The sequence below is a fragment of the Pseudorasbora parva genome, chromosome 8 (genome assembly GCF_024679245.1).
Source record: "Pseudorasbora parva isolate DD20220531a chromosome 8, ASM2467924v1, whole genome shotgun sequence".
NCBI classification, from domain to species: Eukaryota; Metazoa; Chordata; class Actinopteri; order Cypriniformes; family Gobionidae; genus Pseudorasbora; species Pseudorasbora parva.
Window position 1 is genome coordinate 23,414,551 of NC_090179.1, and position 18,495 is coordinate 23,433,045.

Below are 18,495 nucleotides of genomic sequence, written 5' to 3' on the forward strand. Positions count from 1 at the left end.
TTTGGAAGCAGCCGGTGAGTAAAACTGCTTCAAATGTCTATGCTGTTGTCGTGTGAGTAAACATCAGTAAACGACACGATCGCGTGCTTCGTCATTGCGCTAAGGGACTCCATTGTTGTTCTAGTTAAACAGTGATGGGATGGTAAATGGTAAATGGACTGCATTTATATAGCGCTTTTATCCAAAGCGCTTTACATTTTTGCCTCACATTCACCCATTCATACACCAACGGCGATGTCTGCCATGTAAGGCTGCAATCCAGCTCGTCGGGAGCAGCTGGGGTTAGGTGTCTTGCTCATGGACACTTCGACACTTGGTCAGGTGGAACCGGGGATTGAACCACCAACCTTCTGGTTTGTAGACAATCTACATGAACCACTGAGCCACTGCCGCCCCTGCCGGATGCACGTAACTAAGCAACAGAGTACGTTAAAGATGACGAAGTAGTATGTTTCAAAGCTTGCATACTTTTCTACACAAAAAAGAGTACATACTTTTAGGACGTAGTATAAGTCGGCGAATTGGGTCGCAGCAAGGGGCTCAGCTGAAGTGCGCATCGAGGGCGCATAGCAGCCGCAAAGTGGGCGCTCACAAGCACCCTTCTTTAAGCTCAAATGACAAACGGGACACCCTACAGTCTTGAGGACTTAACGGAGACGCGCACGCAATGTTCATTTTAAGTCGACAAGACCGAAAGTGCACATGAAGTGTGCCATTTGGGACAGGGCCTTAGTGTCTGTTTCCATGGTGAATCATCGATTCGTCGCTCTGTTGAGAATCTCTTGTTTGTTTATGGTTAACACACTCTGAGTTGTCCTGAACTTACTCACGGACATGAGTTTGGTTTTTGGAACCAGCATACCTCGAGTAAGCAAAGTTTGGGTTAATCAACGGAGAGTTCAGTGTATGTGTGACGGTAAGTTAACCTTGCTTTCGGGAATACACCCCTGAAACATCTACAACATCTACATCTACATACATCTATCTATTCATCCATCCATCCATCCATCTGACACAACTTTTCTAGAAGCAAATGGAAACAGATCAAATTCACATAATAGCAATAGTGGTGCAAATCAACCCATTTGGTGTGGATTTAAATTCAGTAGGTTCTTTTTGGGGAGTGCACAGAGCCCAGATAAATTGCTGAGCAGACAAGCCGGGACAGGATATTTAATCTTGTTATGTTTTATTCATCATAAACAAAATGTAAAAAATGATTTATTAATTTTAATTAAGACCCTTCTGAGCTTAGTTTCAATTTACATTTCATGGTGACACTGATTAGAACACTGTGTTTATGTATATCAGTGTAAAAACATTTAAGTGAAAAAATAAAATAAAAAAATTCTTAAATCCAAATAAGCATACCAGCAAATTGATTTTAGGCGAAACCCCCTTTCAGACCAAGCAGATGTTCGGGAAAAACTGTCACATTTGACCTTTAAATGTAGTTTCATCTCTGTGAATAATCTATGACTAGCTGAGATATTAATTACCATGGAAGCATCCTCTGACTTCCACATCCTATTAACTACAAAACAGCCAAGAACAATATTATGAACTTCTAGATAATCTCATAGTGATTCATGTCATTTTTTTCTATTTCTATGGGCCTAAAATAAACTCATGGCAACATCTTGAATGCGGTCCCATTAGTTAGAGGCAGTTGATTCTGCATTAAATACTGAAATCAGGACGCTGCAAAAATGAATTTAAGGCAACAGGATTTGAAGTTTATCATACATTTCAATATTATAATTCACACATAATTCAAATAGTTTATAAAACAAAGGTGTTTAAAAATAAACCTACAAATAACCTTGAATAGGTTGGGATGATAGTGGAATATATAAATATTTCAGACATTTGAGACATGCAACTCACAAGAAAACATAGTTAAGGACATTCATAGACCAGAAGGCATCCTTCTATTTATGTTTGTGCAAGATTCACAAAATTGAAAACATGTAACAATGAAGGACGCACGCTTTTTTTTGTACACGTAAGACCACACACACACACACACGCGCACATGCACTCACACAAGCTCTCACACAAGCTCACACACACACACACACACACACACACACACACACACACACACACACACACACACACACACACACACACACACACACACACACACACACACACACACACACACACACACACACACACACACACACACACACACACACACACACACACACACACACACACACACACACAAACTATAATTCTTCTTTAGTGCTTTTCTGTAGTCCTTCAGTGTGTTTGCTGTTCTTCAACCACTTGTTAAACACAGCAATAGGGTCTATGTTCCAGTGTTTGTGGAAGGAAATGGGGGTCTGGTGGGCCAAAAACTCCCTGGCGTAATCTTCTGGACGAGCCTGAGACAAAATACAAAAATGAACACAGACACAAATATGATTACTGTTACAGAGTTAAACTAATACTGTTACAAACTTCCTGTTATTTCGTACATTAAAAGAAAGTTTCAGAAAGAACATCTGTCATTTTGACAGATTGGTGGCTAGTCTCATCTTTGATCTCAGTGCATGATGTCTTTGTCCAGCCTGTGGCTTTAGTAAAAGATTTTATAAATAGAAAGACGGTGCACTCATATTTCTATGAATGGGAGAAACTGCAACGCGCAATATGGTGGAATAAGCTTTTGAGTATAAGAAACCACATTTATGATAAAGTTGTTGTCAGATTTCATTGGTGATTTAATAATTTAGTTGTAAGCTTATTGAACAAATTAGGAGAATTTGATGTTTCCCCAATCAAAGTTCTTGCATTCTTCAAAAATAAAATGTTCTTGCATGACTGAAATAGCTGCCCGAGAGGCGTTTCAAAGATGGCCGCCGAGTGAAATGACTTGCCTAAAAGGCAAGTGCTACATACAGTATAAATGCAAAAATGTCACAGCATCTGAGTGTCAAAAGTTTCTTCAAATGGCTAAATAGTTGCGATGTTGTTGATAATAGATATGAAAAAGAGGGACTGATGTGGACGAGGTGGATTTGCAAGATGAGAACGAAGAAATCTAGTGCACTGAAAAATACCTACAGGAAAACTATTTAGCACACTTGCTGTGCTACCAAGTGCCTACACCTTTTGTGTCTTTTGACTGCTACACAAAACATTGCAGGACAACACTGTGTGCTGACAATAGGACAGGACACTTCATCACGTTCCGATGGAATCTGTGCATGTGCTGTGTGTGCCTTGACCTAGTTATACTTGTGACAGTGCTAGACGAGGTACACAAATCAAGTATACTAATACGGAAGGACTGTGGGAAAAGAGCTAAAATACTAGCCTAGAAATCTAACGCACACTAGCGGCAGCAAATCTAATCTGCCCGCGAGTGTCGTCTAGCAACTCTCAATACACTTCTGAGCTGAAATTGCCCAACTCTTGCCGGGCCAATCACATCGTGTATAGAGTCGGCGGGCGGGGCCATAATGACGATGGCTGAGTTGCGTTTGCGTGCTTCTAGTAAACACAGAAACTGGCGAACGGCGGTCTTTCGAATCAGCTTTGACCACGACTCTGGAAGACTGGGAGTTGAGCTTTTCTCTGAGAAAAGGACGGCACTAAAGTCATTCTTAAAAAGGGAAGATTTGTCCGGAGTTTTGCCGACCGGATACGGCGAATGTTTAATCTATCAACAAGCATGTCAACAAGCTCTGCTTCACCTTCGTTGCTCTGGTTGGTTGTAGCGCTATCCTATCGCGTGCAGAGGGAGTTTGAAAGACAACCGTTTATCCGCCCCTCGGATTGAGCCCTGTCAATGGTGAGTTTCCAGACCAAACATCTTGATGTGGGTCTGGCTTGTCAGGCTACTTAAATACGTGAAAAAACCCGGAAAAAAAGGGAGAGTTGACAGCTATGATCTGGACTACAACATGCCCTAACAATTAGAAATGTTCTGATTATTTGTTATTCAGTAAAACTTTAAGAAACGGACTCATTAGTTTAACATGTTAATTCATTTTTACAAAACTGAAAAATACTTAACGAATGAATTATTCTAAGTAGGCTAATGTTAATTTTTTAGTTACTGTTTAATAACATTACTTAAATCAAAATAAACATACTTAATGGACCCAAGATAAAACTAACAATGATCATTTGTATTTCTTAACTAACATTAACAAAAAAATTACACTTTCTGTAACAAATGTAGCTATTGCTCAGTCTTAGTTAAAGCATTAAATAATGAGACCTTATTGTAATGTATTACCTGTTATTCTTTATAGCCTAATTCTTTTGCACTTTAATCTGTTTGAAAATTGTACTTTTATATATTTTGGTGTATTGTATTATTGTATTTAAACATTCAGAGTTATTACAGAGTTGATATTTCAAAAAGTTCTTAAAGCTGTTATACTATGATAAACACTTTTTTTTTGTAACTTATTTCAATACCGTCATAATACCATATAATGTGATAAAAGCTTCAGCAATTAATCGCAACATGAAAAATTGATACCGCTACATGCCTGGTCCTAAAGTTAGTTCTTGAGAGCTGATCTCTTCAGAATGCATTCAGATACACATGCAGACATTATAAAATAATTTTAGTGTGAAGTTTAGTTTGAATTTTGAGCATTTTTCTATGTATACTGAAGCATTCCTCGCATTCCATTCATTCCCAAGTGGATCATATTGACCCGTAAGGAACTGATTTATTACTTTTTTAATTTCAGCCACATAAACTCCTCGGATCAAGTCAATTATTTGGTGTATTTGTGGTTCAAGTGCAAAAAAGTCCTTAGGTCTTAAACCACTCTGATAAACACTCAACGGTTCCATTTTTTATTTCAAGTAAAAATGACCCGAGGGATGGATGAGGGTAAAATATATTAAAATATAAATAGGTTAGGCTAGGCTACTTTATATGTGCAAACAAATGGGGGAAAACCGCCGTACATTTATAAATCAGGAAACACAGAAAATGCGTGTTGACAAATAATATAAAAACAGATGTCACATAGGGCTAAATGCATAATATTTTAAGAAGAATTATGCAAACATAATAGTTTTTATATCATTTGGACTAGTACAGCAGTAGGAAATATGTATGGGAATTATTTTTTGTTATTTTAATGGTAGTTGTTTTTGTTCTTTAACTGAGACAGTAATGTGGTCCACATTCAAGCATTTCGTTTCACAAAGAACTGAGAGTCGTGACCTACAGTATGATTTTCATGTGGAATAATCAATCCTGAAATTTCTGATTTGTAATGTACTTTTCACGGCATTAGCCACATGCACACAAAAGCTGATGATCTCCCGATTAAATCAGACTAGTGAATTAGGAGAATTGTTATTGTGAGACTCGCTCTGATCAGATCATTTGAATCAGTGAGTTGACAACTCGAGAACAGCTGCAATCGGATCAGTCCATTTTGTCGGTTAATGCGGAATGAACCGATGGTGAAATTTGCGAACTGATTCAATGAATCAGCTTGTTCACAAATCGGGACACCGCTGTCACGCCTTGGAGTACGTCACAATTTCTTCAGTTCAAAATAACAAGGAACAACAATTGTTTAGGAAATGTAGTGGAATAAAAAGTATGATATTATGTTTTAAAATATAGTAAAGTAAAAGTGTCTCAAAATAAAAATACTCCGTAAAAAAATATACAGTAACAATCATTAAAATACTTAAAAGGTCCACCACTGACTTTTGATAACCAAAATGTAAAAAAAATATTGAAGTGGGCAGATCTCAAAGTAAATGAATAAACAGATATTTATTCTAGCAATAATAATTTTCATAGCTAGCCAACGCTGTGAGAGTAGGAAAAACATAATTCTGGAGAAAAAAATGCTGCAAATTAGTCTAAGAAATTGGGTAAATCTAAAATGAAATGTGTGTACCTGGTGGAACAGGGGACTGTGTGTGACAGGAACTCGTAGAGCATTGAGACACATGCCCAAAACCATGTCATCAGGAGCATCGTTACTGTAGCACTTACAGCCGCTGGCCAACAGCTGGACCACAGCCTCTCGACTGAACACCATCCTGTTCAAAACACAACACAACAACACTTCTTCAGTGCAGGACATTTGCAGTTGTAAGGTTTGTGAATACCAGGTGGTTGCATGTGCAGTAACCACACAGTCACTTATGGTAAGTTCATTTCTGACACAACTTTTTTCAAAATAGGCTAGAAAAGTGTACAGAATGTGGGCATTTATCTGCGGGGGCTAAATTAGAAAGCTCTCATGATTGTGATTTGTAAAATGGCAATGATAACTTTGTATTTACATTCAATTAAGAATTCACATCAAAAATATATAACTTCGGTGTACATCTTGTTTTTCGGTGTTTTGTGCATTTTAATGAACTGTTTATCCTAATTAACTGTATATATATATTCACATATATATATATATGTGTGTGTGTGTGTGTGTGTGTGTGTGTGTGTGTGTGTGTGTGTGATGTGAACTGGGAGAATACAAGACATAATGCCTGTGACTAATTCTTTTTTAAAAATTGGGTCAGTGCTATATGGCTCTTATGAATCAGAGACTGTAAGTATGTTTTATTATTGTTAAAGTATAATTTGCTATTGACTGTTAAAATGTGGAGTTTTGTGCAAGGTAGAGTTTGTAATTCTTATGTTCAAAAGAGCCGAAATGGATTTATGTTCCATTTATGTTCTTTCACACTGGCCGCTCAAGCAGTGCTGAAGCAACACATGCCCATTGTGCTTTCAAATTTTCAGGGTTTTTCACATGCAGCTGCTTTGTACTGTAAATACAAAGGAGTATAGGGTTCTGATCTATAGGCTTTTAGGGTAAAACTGATATGGCAAAACTGATGACATAATTAACTGTCTTTATAATTGCTTTTGGGCGTTAACCTTTCTGATACGCGCTTGAGGTGATCAGCCAATCACAACGCACTGGTTCAGCTGGCCAGTCAGAGCACACTACGCTTTTCAGGAGGGGCTTTAAATCATTGTTTTAGAAAGTCTGGGCAAAGAGGGTCTATAATAATGTACTATGTGAAAAATAATGTATTATTTAAACAATAAAGCACGGTAACATATTCTATTACAGCCAATGCACAAAATAATGATTTTTTAAAATAGCATTATATGACCGTTTTTTAATATTGGATATTAAAATTGTATGCAATACCATTAAGCCAATATTTATTTAATGCTATTGGCAAAATATGGCCGACTTATTTTTCCTTTTTGCATACAGACTTGTCAAAACGATCGCAGCTCACACAGATCCACGAAAAAAAGACTAAAAAACCTGCATTATGCATGCCAGGTCAGTTTTTGATGATGTCACTAAATGCCTATAGAATGAACACGTAATATATGGCGCATGACATCACCGTTTTCACAAATTAGCATTTGTGTGGTATTAATGGGGATGTGCCAAAACGCCATTGTCGTGTAAATGAACGGCCAAAACACATAATAAGTGTTATGCTTTTAGTTGAAAATGGTGTCATGTAAACAGACCCTAAATTTCCAAACAGAGGAATAAGTATGCACAATAAAATATCTGATATCAATCAATTAAAATATCTCTAATTATGGCTGAATATAGAATAAAAAAAATTAAAAAATCATACGAATGTGTCCAATAAAACTCACCTTGTTGCTTATTGGCTTCCTGTCTGGTTAGGACACCATGTTAAGTATTGGGATAATGTCAAAAGGGTTGTTTTCCTTGTGAAGCAGACACTCACCCCCCACCACCAGTGATGTAACTGTATCCTCCCTGACCCAGTCCATACCCATAGCGCTCTCCCAGACACACCGGCTCTCTGGAGTCATAGCAGCTAAGCAAGGCCTGCAGTCTGGGCAAGCTGTGAGAATCAAACACATTATGCCACCCACTAACGTGTAAATTGATTCCTCGTGAACGCATGCAATTTCACAGACAACAGGCATAAGTCACCTGGATGTACACAAACAGACAGCCTTACCTTATGAGAGTATCATCATCTACAACCAACAGCCAATCGGTGTTGGGCACGTGACTGCTCAAAAATCTCCTTAAGATGGCGAATGTTTTCCCACAGTGACCTGCAAATGAATAAATATGGCTTGTTTTAAAAAAGCTTGTTTCTGCCAATAAATAATACAAATAAAAAAGGTAATTGTGACTTTTTATCTCACAATTCTGACTTTATTTCTTCCCCCTCAGACTTGTGATATAATCATGGAATTAAGTACATTATTTACTATTCAGACCTTTTCTTCTAAGAATTAAGAGACAAACTCAAAATTCCCTCCAAAAAAGTCTGAAGTGTGAGAAGTTTTTTAAATAAGTTTGGCCCCACTTTATATTAGGTGGCCTTAAGTACTATGTACTTACATTAACACAAATAAGTACAATGTACTTACTTTGTTCAAATTGTATTCCAAAACACTTTTGGTGATATTGAGGTGGGATACGGGTAGAGTTAGTGACAGCTGTGGCAGTGTGGGTCAGTTTAAGGGTAGGGTTAGGTGTAAGGGAAATGCCAACTGTGTATTTACAAATGTGACTACAGAAATTAATTACAGACGTAATTACATGCAGGTATTTTTAAAATGTAAGTACAATGTAAAAACATGTATGTACACAATAGTGCATTGTATCAAATGATTAATTAAAATTAATTAGTTAGTACATAGTAGTTAAGCCACCTAATATAAAGTGGGTCCATAAGGATTTTTAGGCAGAAACAAGCTTCCATAAATAAAAGTACATAAATTCAATCGTAAAGTGAATGTCAGCGAGCTAGCCTTGAAATCTAGACGCACTCTCGTGGCAGCAAATGTAATCTGCAGCCAGGGTCGTCTAGCAACACTCCGTTGGCTTGCGAGCTGGAAAAACCAAACTCTAGTCATCGTGTATAGAGTCGGTGGGTGGGCTAAACATAATGACGGCAGAGTTGTGGCGGTTCCGAGTAAATTCCCTGTTACTTAAAAAACAAAGAATATGGCAGCTGCTGCTAGAGAATAGCTTCGGATTAGCTTTGGCCGTGACTTTGCGTTTGCCGTGACCGTGGTTTGTGTTCAATCCTCAAATAAAGAAACGGTTGTGAATCAATGAATCGATCAATGATTCGGATCGCGAGCCAAACTGCTAAACTGCTGAAATCACGTGACACTGGTGATTTGAATCATTGATCGATTCACTGATTCATGACCGTTTGGATCTTTATTTGAGGATTGAAAACAAACAAGTAAGAGAAGACAATGCTGAATAAAGTCGTAGTTTTTGGTATTTTTGGACCAAAATGTATTTTCGATGCTTCAAGAGATTCTAACTAACTAACTAACTAACTAACTAACTAACTAACTAACTAACTGATGTCACATATGGACTACTTGGATGATGTTTTTATTCCCTTTCTGGACATGGACAGTATAGTGTGCCTACACTTAGATACGCTCTCGGACTAAATATAAAATATCTTAAACTGTGTTCTGAAGATGAACGAAGGTCTTACGGGTGTGGAATGACATTAGGATGAGTCATTAATGACATCAATTTCATTTTAGGGTGAACTAACCCTTTAAGCTTTTCTTTGAGAAAATAACAAAGAACGGCAGTTAAGTCGCTCTTAAAATAGGAAGATGTGTTCAGAATTTTGGTGACCGTATACGGCAAAAGTTTAATCTATCGACTAGCTTTGCTTCACCTTCTTCGTTGCTCTGGTTGGTTGTAGCGCCATTCTATTGCGTGCAGAGGGAGTTTGAAAGACAACCGTTTATCCCGCCCCTCGGATTGAGCCCTGCCAATGGTGAGTTCCCAGACCAAACATCTTGATGTGGTCCTAGCTTGTCAGGCTATCAGCGAGCCCCTTCCTACACATTAGTTCTAAACAATATCTGCCATTTTCAGCTACTGCGCCTCGTGTTTTCTTTCCAACACCCAGAGGTCAGTTGACTTTGTCTGACATTTATAACTCCGCTTTCACCTCAACGCTGTCAGTCAGCTGTCAGAAGGAACAGCAAATTAATGCACTCTGTCCATCCACAGCCTGAATGGGAAATGCGGCGAGAACGGAACGCTATCTCTCCGTTATGTACCCTTTGGATAAGTACTGCAGACATGATGTGATATCAGCTGGAAATGTTTTCCTAAGCAAAGAATCAGATAGTGATATTGAATAGAGAATGTGCACTGTAATAGGAAAGAGCCAGAAGGAACTGCACTGGTGACAATAATGTGAGAAAAGCACGAATGCGGCAGTGACAATGAAGGCTAAGGGAAGAGAGCAGAACGGGATGTGCTGCTGTCAGACTTCACAGGAAGAACAGGACACACTCCTCAACAAATATCAGAGGCCCATGTAGTGTGCCGACCCACGGATAGCCTGCAGCCACCCGTTAAATCCACCCTCAAGACAGTGATGATGGGAACAAGAGTGACAGTGTGTGCATGTTTGAAATATGGAAGACATTCTAGAAAAGAGTATTAGACAGGAACGTGTCAACTAGAGTTGGGAAAAATTCAGAATTGGCTGCCTTTTAATTAATGAATGTGACTTTTAATTGAATTGGCCATACCATTGGAATTGGAAGATGAGTTAGATTTTTTGAACATGAATGACAGGAAGAGGAATTCACTGAACAGCGAAGCAAAGAAATGTAACATCCACCTTTTAAGGGTTCTTCCACCCAGGTCCAAAAAAGTTATTTTATGAAATATTCATAAAGAAATATTAATTAAAGCATGCATATATAATATATGGATCGACATATAAAGTGACAGTTACTTGTGACTTTTTCCATCCCTCTTAACTTTAAACATGGTGATATACAGTCAAACCAAAAATCATTCCGGCACTATAGTGCAGGACACTATAGTTAATGTATGTAAGTGTGGATAGCTAAATAAAGTAAACATGTGATATATTACACCCAAAAATTCTTCATACAGTGGACTACCAGTAAAATTGATACAAATTTGGGACCAAAATGATTCAGAATCGTTGACCTGACCATGTTTTGCTAAAGTGTTTTTTCTTTAATTGCCAATGCGACCTTGTACACCACAGACTGAACAAAATGAAGCATTCTATTGGCAAAATATGGCCGATTTGTTTTGCCTTTTTTTCCCTTTTCGCATACAGACTTGTCAAAATGATCGCAGCTCACACATCCACGAAAAAAGACTAAAAAAAGCTGCATTATGCATGCCCTGTCAGTTTTTGACGATGTCACTAAATGCCTATAGAATGAACACGAATACAGGTCCTTCTCAAAAAATTTGCATATTGTGATAAAGTTCATTATTTTCCATAATGTAATGATAAAAATTTAACTTTCATATATTTTAGATTCATTGCACACCAACTGAAATATTTCAGGTCTTTTATTGTTTTAATACTGATGATTTTGGCATACAGCTCATGAAAACCATTTCAAAAAATTAGCATATTTCATCCGACCAATAAAAGAAAAGTGTTTTTAATACAAAAAAAGTCAACCTTCAAATAATTATGTTCAGTTATGCACTCAATACTTGGTCGGGAATCCTTTTGTAGAAATGACTGCTTCAGTGCGGCGTGGCATGGAGGCGATCAGCCTGTGGCACTGCTGAGGTGTTATGGAGGCCCAGGATGCTTCGATAGCGGCCTTAAGCTCATCCAGAGTGTTGGGTCTTGCGTCTCTCAACTTTCTCTTCACAATATCCCACAGATTCTCTATGGGGTTCAGGTCAGGAGAGATGGCAGGCCAATTGAGCACAGTAATACCATGGTCAGTAAACCATTTACCAGTGGTTTTGGCACTGTGAGCAGGTGCCAGGTCGTGCTGAAAAACGAAATCTTCATCTCCATAAAGCTTTTCGGCAGATGGAAGCATGAAGTGCTCCAAAATCTCCTGATAGCTAGCTGCATTGACCCTGCCCTTGATAAAACACAGTGGACCAACAACAGCAGCTGACATGGCACCCCAGACCATCACTGACTGTGGGTACTTGACACTGGACTTCAGGCATTTTGGCATTTCCTTCTCCCTAGTCTTCCTCCAGACTGGCACCTTGATTTCCGAATGACATGCAAAATTTGAGCAACAGTCCAGTGCTGCTTCTCTGTAGCCCAGGTCAGGCGCTTCTGCCGCTGTTTCTGGTTCAAAAGTGGCTTGACCTGGGGAATGCGGCACCTGTAGCCCATTTCCTGCACACCAGTGCACGGTGGCTCTGGATGTTTCTACTCCAGACTCAGTCCACTGCTTCCGCAGGTCTCCCAAGGTCTGGAACCTTCTCCACAATCTTCCTCATGGTCATCTCTTCTCGTTGTGCAGCGTTTTTTTGCCACACTTTTTCCTTCCCACAGACTTCCCACTGAGGTGCCTTGATACAGCACTCTGGGAACAGTCTATTCGTTCAAACATTTCTTTCTGTGGCTTAACCTCTCGCTTGAGGGTGTCAATGATGGCCTTCTGGACAGCAGTTGGGTCGGCAGTCTTACCCATGATTGTGGTTTTGAGTAATGAACCAGGCTGGGAGTTTTTAAAAGCCTCAGGAATCTTTTGCAGGTGTTTAGAGTTAATTAGTTGATTCAGATGATTAGGTTAATAGCTCGTTTAGAGAACCTTTTCATGATATGCTAATTTTTTGAGACAGGAATTTTGGGTTTTCATGAGCCGTATGCCAAAATCATCAGTATTAAAACAATAAAAGACCTGAAATATTTCAGTTGGTGTGCAATGAATTTAAAATATATGAAAGTTTAATTTTTATCATTACATTATGGAAAATAATGAACTTTATCACAATATGCTAATTTTTTGAGAAGGACCTGTATATGGTGCGTGACATCACCGTTTTCACAAATTAGCATTTTTGTGGTATTAATGGAGATGTGCCAAAATGCCATGGTCGTGTAAATGAACGGCCAAAACACATAATAAGTGTTATACTTTTAGTTGAAAATGGTGTCATGTAAACAGACCCTAAATTTCCAAACAGAGGAATAAGTATGCACAATAAAATATCTGATATCAATCAATTAAAATATCTCTAATTATGGCTGAATATAGAATAAAAAAATAAAAAAATCATACGAATGTGTCCAATAAAACTCACCTTGTTGCTAATTGGCTTCCTGTCTGGTTAGGACACCATGTTAAGTATTGGGATAATGTCAAAAGGGTTGTTTTCCTTGTGAAGCAGACACTCACCCCCCACCACCAGTGATGTAACTGTATCCTCCCTGACCCAGTCCATACCCATAGCGCTGAACAAAATGAAGCATTGCTTGTACTTTGGTTGACCTAAATTGGCATTATTTAATTGTGTACTTGGTTGATTGTAATGCATTATCAAGAGAAATTTGTTCTGACACAGTTTAACTCTGAGCCCTTGCCATTTTTATTACCAACTATAGCTAATAAACTGTGCTAATGTAACAAAATGTGTCTGAATAAATTTTGTTTTGACTGTACAGCCTCACTTTTGTCACTATCTGCCAATGATAAAAGCAAGTATCCTCATGTGATTTGGCTTTGACATCAATTGAGATTAAGGGAGGAAATTAATTGAATCCACTGAAGAGGGTTCTTAGTAACAGGCATCATATCAAATGAATATCATTATGAATAAATAAGTAGGGAGAACAGAGGAACAGAATGTGCCATGAGCTTTTTTAGAACATCAAACAAAAGGGAGAAGGTGATCAAACAAAAGATTGACCCATCGGCGGTACTTCAAATAAAGTCAGGGAAAAGTCAGAGTGTTAGGGGAAAAAACCTGCAGGAAAGAGAAACAGCATGAATGCAAGAGTGATGAAGGGTTTATATTGAAATAAAGTGCACACTAGCATGGATAAATTGGCAAATATCCAGTACAGAATATAAAGGTGCCTGATGTGGCTCTCATTGGACTTCCTGTTCTAATCTAAAGAAAAGCACCAAATTCATTTGAGTATTACGATTACATTCGCATAGGTCACCAGTGATAGACTGTCAAGGAAGTTCAGCTTATCAACTTATGGGTTGGTAGCGCTTGAAAGAGATACTGAAAATTGACCCTGGAGCACAGAGCGTATACTGACTTCTTCTTACATTTACTTGTATCGATTTCACTTTAATTCTACTCATCAGAAAACAGACAAAACATTTCTGATGGTATCAAAATTTCACAGAAAAGAATCTGATCAGACATTCTGAATCGCTCCAGATAGTGTAACAACATCTGAGCTCTACAGCAAACACATGATTCTCCAGGATAGATGATGTATGCGTTCACATCCATATTACACCTCTATTCAACCATACTTAAGACTCAAAAAGTCCAAAAAATTCAAGTCACAATACTGGATCTAGCTAGTTGCTATACATTTTCTATACATATCAGAGGTATTGACCTTCTCTCAACTGTATCTAACAATTTAAATAATAATACAGTACAGTAACATTTTTGACAATCTGTTAAACTAATATTACATTTTTTTAAAATGAAGCATCCGAATTATTAAAAAAAACAATGTTATCAAAGATGACTATTTTAAATAATGCTGTTCTTTTGAACTTTTTATACATCAAAGAATCATAGAAAAGAAATGCATCACAGTATTGACACAAAATAATATAAATCTGTTTTTAACATTGATAATAATAAATGTTACTTGAGTACTAATTCAGCATATTACAATGATTTCTAAGGGATCATGGTGTGATGATGCATTGCCATCAGAGGAATAAATACAATTATATTTTAAAATATAATAATTTGTTTGTGTTTTTCTGGGTACTCAAAGCGCTTTACATATAGAAGGGGGGAATCTCCTCAACCATCATCAATGTGCAGCATCCACCTGGATGATGTGACGGCAGCCATACTGCGCCAGAACACACACCACACACCAGCTTATGGTGGAGAGGAGACAGAGAGCGATGAAGCCAATGTGGATGATTAGGAGGTCATGATTTTTGGCCATACACCTGAGATTTTTAATGACCACAGAGAGTCAGGACCTCGGTTTAACATCTCATCCGGGGGATGGATAAATAAAATAATAAAATATATAAAAAAATTGTTTTGGTCAAATAAATGCAGCCTTGGTAAACATAAGAGACTTCTTTCAAAACCTTATCAACCCCAAACTTTTGAAACCCTATTTTGGAAAGTGCCAGTAACAGTTTTCAATTTCTGCTTGGCTTTAAGCGCAGTACCAAAGATTGAAACACCTTATCATTTTTCTGCAACAGTGAAACATATTTCTGTCCAATAATAAGACCTAGATACTGATCTCATATCACGAATATATCAAGTATGAAGAACAGATCTAAGCTCTCACCTCTTTCTGTGTTCGGCACTCCCAGATTGATGGTCGGTATAGAGGGATCGGCGTAATCGCTGTAATACTCCAGCAGTGCGGCTTGTTTACTCCATGTTTTCTTCACCACAGGGACTGTTGTGTGGGAATATAGGATCAATCAATACTTCTTCAACACATAAGAGATAACTCCCACAATCCTCAGACTGCTGCTTTATCTCCTAGAACTGACAGTGATCAACATTTAACATTAAAGACTTTGGATTTTATTTTTTTCTTAAATTGGGGTCTGATTTTTACCCCAATAAAACAAACATGACGCAAACACAATCCATTATAAATCACAACATTCAGGTAAGAGAGCCACACATTTGTAACTAGCTATTCCGACTGCAAATACCATCTTTAAAACTCTCTTTAAAACAGTGACTTGTAAGATGTAATTATGAAAATCAGTGCAATTAGATGGTTCTCTGGATTCAAACTGCAACACTTTAACCGTCTCGTTAAACTTAAATTGATGGCTGGTACAGAGTTGCCGTGAAGGGCTCTAATATTGGATAGAAGACTGGAGTGATGCCAACTGGGGCACTCAGCCAAACATCTCTCAATACCAAATCGTTTCGGAGGTCAAACAGTGACGTTTGCTGAACTGTTAAAGCGAAAGAAAGTGTCAGACTTCATCATCAGCGACTTGAGAGGTGTGAACAGAGAATGGGCAGGGTTCACGGTCCCATACGTAACTTTTTGCACAACCTCTGAACGAGATATTACTAAGTGCTGGGGGGGGGGGGGGGGGGGGTGCGCTTGAGAGGGAGGCTGATCATCAAGAATGTAACACTCACCTCTGTCGGAGTGGAATTTCTTACAAGTTTTCACTGCGACGAAGATGTTTTCAGTCCTAACAGGCTGGCCCTAGAGACACACAGGTAAAGAGAAAGTTTTGACAGATTGCACAATGCTCAACGATATGTTGAAAGTGCTCAGCAGTACATACTGTGCAGTGCTGTGAAAAGTAAGAACACCTCATGTAAAGTTTTTTGTTGTTGTTGTTGTTGTTTCAACATAATAGGACACAGACACAGAATTAATAATTATGCAATAATTGAGCTTATATATACATAACTACCCACATCTACCATAGTGGGGGAAAAAACACACTGTGGTAGTCAATGGCTGCCGAGATCTGCTTGGTTACAAACATTCTTCACAATATATTCATTTGTGTACATCAGAAGAAAGAAATTCATACAGTTTGGAATGACTTGAGGTTGAGTAAATAATGACAGAATTCTCATTTTTGGGTGAACTATAAAAAGGGATGAAAAAAAAGAGAAGAGAGCAAAAGTTGGCTTGAAACTCAACATTAAAAAACTAATATCCTGGCATCCGGTCCAATTCATGAAATTGACATATTTAGTTTTCTTGAGCTCCAAGATCACTGCAGATGGTGACTGTAGAAGACGCTTGCTACTTGGAAGAAAATCAATGACAAATCTAGATAAAAAGCAGACATCACCTTGCTGATAAAGGTTAGTCAAATCTATGGTTTTCCCAGTAGTAATGTATGGCTGTGAGAGCTGGATTATAAGAAAGGCTAAGCGCCAAAGAATTGATGCTTTCGAACTGTGGTGTTTGGAGAAGACTATTGAGAGTCCCTTGGACTGCAAGAGATCAGTCAGTCCTAGAGGAAATCAACCCTGACGTTTCATTGGAAGGATAGATTCTGAATTGTTTGAGGCTAAAGTTCAAATATGTCGGCCATCTAATGAGAAGAGAGGGCTCATTAGAAAATACCCTGATGCTGAGATTGACTGAAGGCAAAAGGAGAAGGAGAAGGCAGAGGATTAGATGGTTTGATAGTGTGTGAACGTAAAATTGAGCAGACTGAAGGAGATTGTGGAAGACAGGGATGCCTGGCATGCTGTAATTCATGGGCTCGCAAAGAGTTGGGCATGACTGGGCGATTGAACAACAAAGCTAAACAGAACGTAAAAACAAAAAAGACAAAAGCATACTAAAACTTTAAGGTATCACTTCACAATATATCGCGTTCAAAAATTAGTGTGCAAATTGGATGTAAGTGTCCTAAACATTACATGTTTTTTTTTTTTTTTTTTCAATTATACTCATGGATGGTATTGTGTTTTCCACATTATTAAAGAAACTGTATGTAAGTGTAAGAATAAAATGGCCCTATGTCACTAGACATTAAGAAATCATGTTCATTTCAAATACTTATATCACTGACAACAATAGTTTGTCCAGGATATTGTCATTTAAAAGTTGTTGTTGCAGCCCTCAACTGATGTTGACATGTTGTGTTTTGGCTTGAAGCTCCACGCTCCACCTATCGACCAATCACAAAGTAAGTAGTGTTTCGGCATCCGGGTTGCCAGATCTGCTCTAGTTACCACAGCTGCAGCTACAAATGTTCCTTCTGATCCTGCAGGCTATCTGGCAACCTCAAGTCAGGGCGGAGGGGGAGATGGGATACACCTGCAGTACCAGTTTTGGCCACAATCTTACATACACTTCCTTTAAGCAGGCAACAGGTTTCAAGCAATATGAAAAAAGAAAAAGAATATATTTGTGGCCGTAATACACGTCAAATAGTGCAAAGCTGCTTGATACCTTGATATTTGAAGCGGCTGGTGCCTCTGGAGTCCTGCGAACCTCAAGGTGTAGGGTCCTCAAGAGGCTTGCAGTTGGGTATACACCTACTATTTGGCCATCCCTAACTAATGCTAACAAGCAGAAACGGTTGCAGTGGGCCCAGACATACATGAAGACTAATTTTCAAACAGTCTTGTTTACTGATGAGTGTCGTGCAACACTGGATGGATCAGATGGATGGAGTAGTAGATGGCCACCATGTCCCAACAAGGTTGTGACGTCAACAAGGAGGTGGCAGAGTCAGTCATATTTTGGGCCGGAATCATGGGGAGAGAGCTAGTAGGACTCTTTAGGGTCCCTGAAGGTATGAAAATGAAGTACCGTGCCTTCTGTAGCAAAATTATCTTCATGCAGGACAATGCACCATCTCATGCTGCAAAGAATACCTCTTTGTCATTGGCTGCTAAAGGCATAAAAGATGAGAAACTCATGGTGTGGTCACCCGCTTCCCCTGACCATAATCCTATTGAGAACCTTTGGAGCATCCTCAAGCAAAGGATCTATGAGGGTTGGAGGCAGTTCACACCAAAACAGCAGCTCTGAGGCTAT

General features: G+C 38.5%; 1 protein-coding gene across 3 annotated transcripts in view; it reads right to left on the minus strand.

Annotated features, from left to right (window-relative positions):
- Positions 1–1,203: 1,203 nt before the first annotated feature.
- b3glcta (beta 3-glucosyltransferase a) overlaps positions 1,204–18,495 on the minus strand; it is a 113,392-nt gene continuing 96,100 nt past the window's right edge. The window contains exons 10-16 of one of the 3 annotated variants that reach the window (XM_067450461.1): positions 16,116–16,185; positions 15,292–15,405; positions 7,978–8,077; positions 7,738–7,857; positions 5,901–6,045; positions 2,215–2,393; positions 1,204–2,052 (exon numbers count right to left, since the gene is read on the minus strand). In XM_067450461.1, coding sequence (XP_067306562.1) covers positions 2,235–2,393; positions 5,901–6,045; positions 7,738–7,857; positions 7,978–8,077; positions 15,292–15,405; positions 16,116–16,185 — 708 coding nt within the window. In that variant the 3' untranslated portion in view covers positions 1,204–2,052; positions 2,215–2,234. Of the gene's footprint in view, positions 2,053–2,194; positions 2,394–5,900; positions 6,046–7,737; positions 7,858–7,977; positions 8,078–15,291; positions 15,406–16,115; positions 16,186–18,495 lie in introns of those variants that run through there. The other 2 variants (XM_067450462.1, XM_067450463.1) reach the window with 2 other exon arrangements.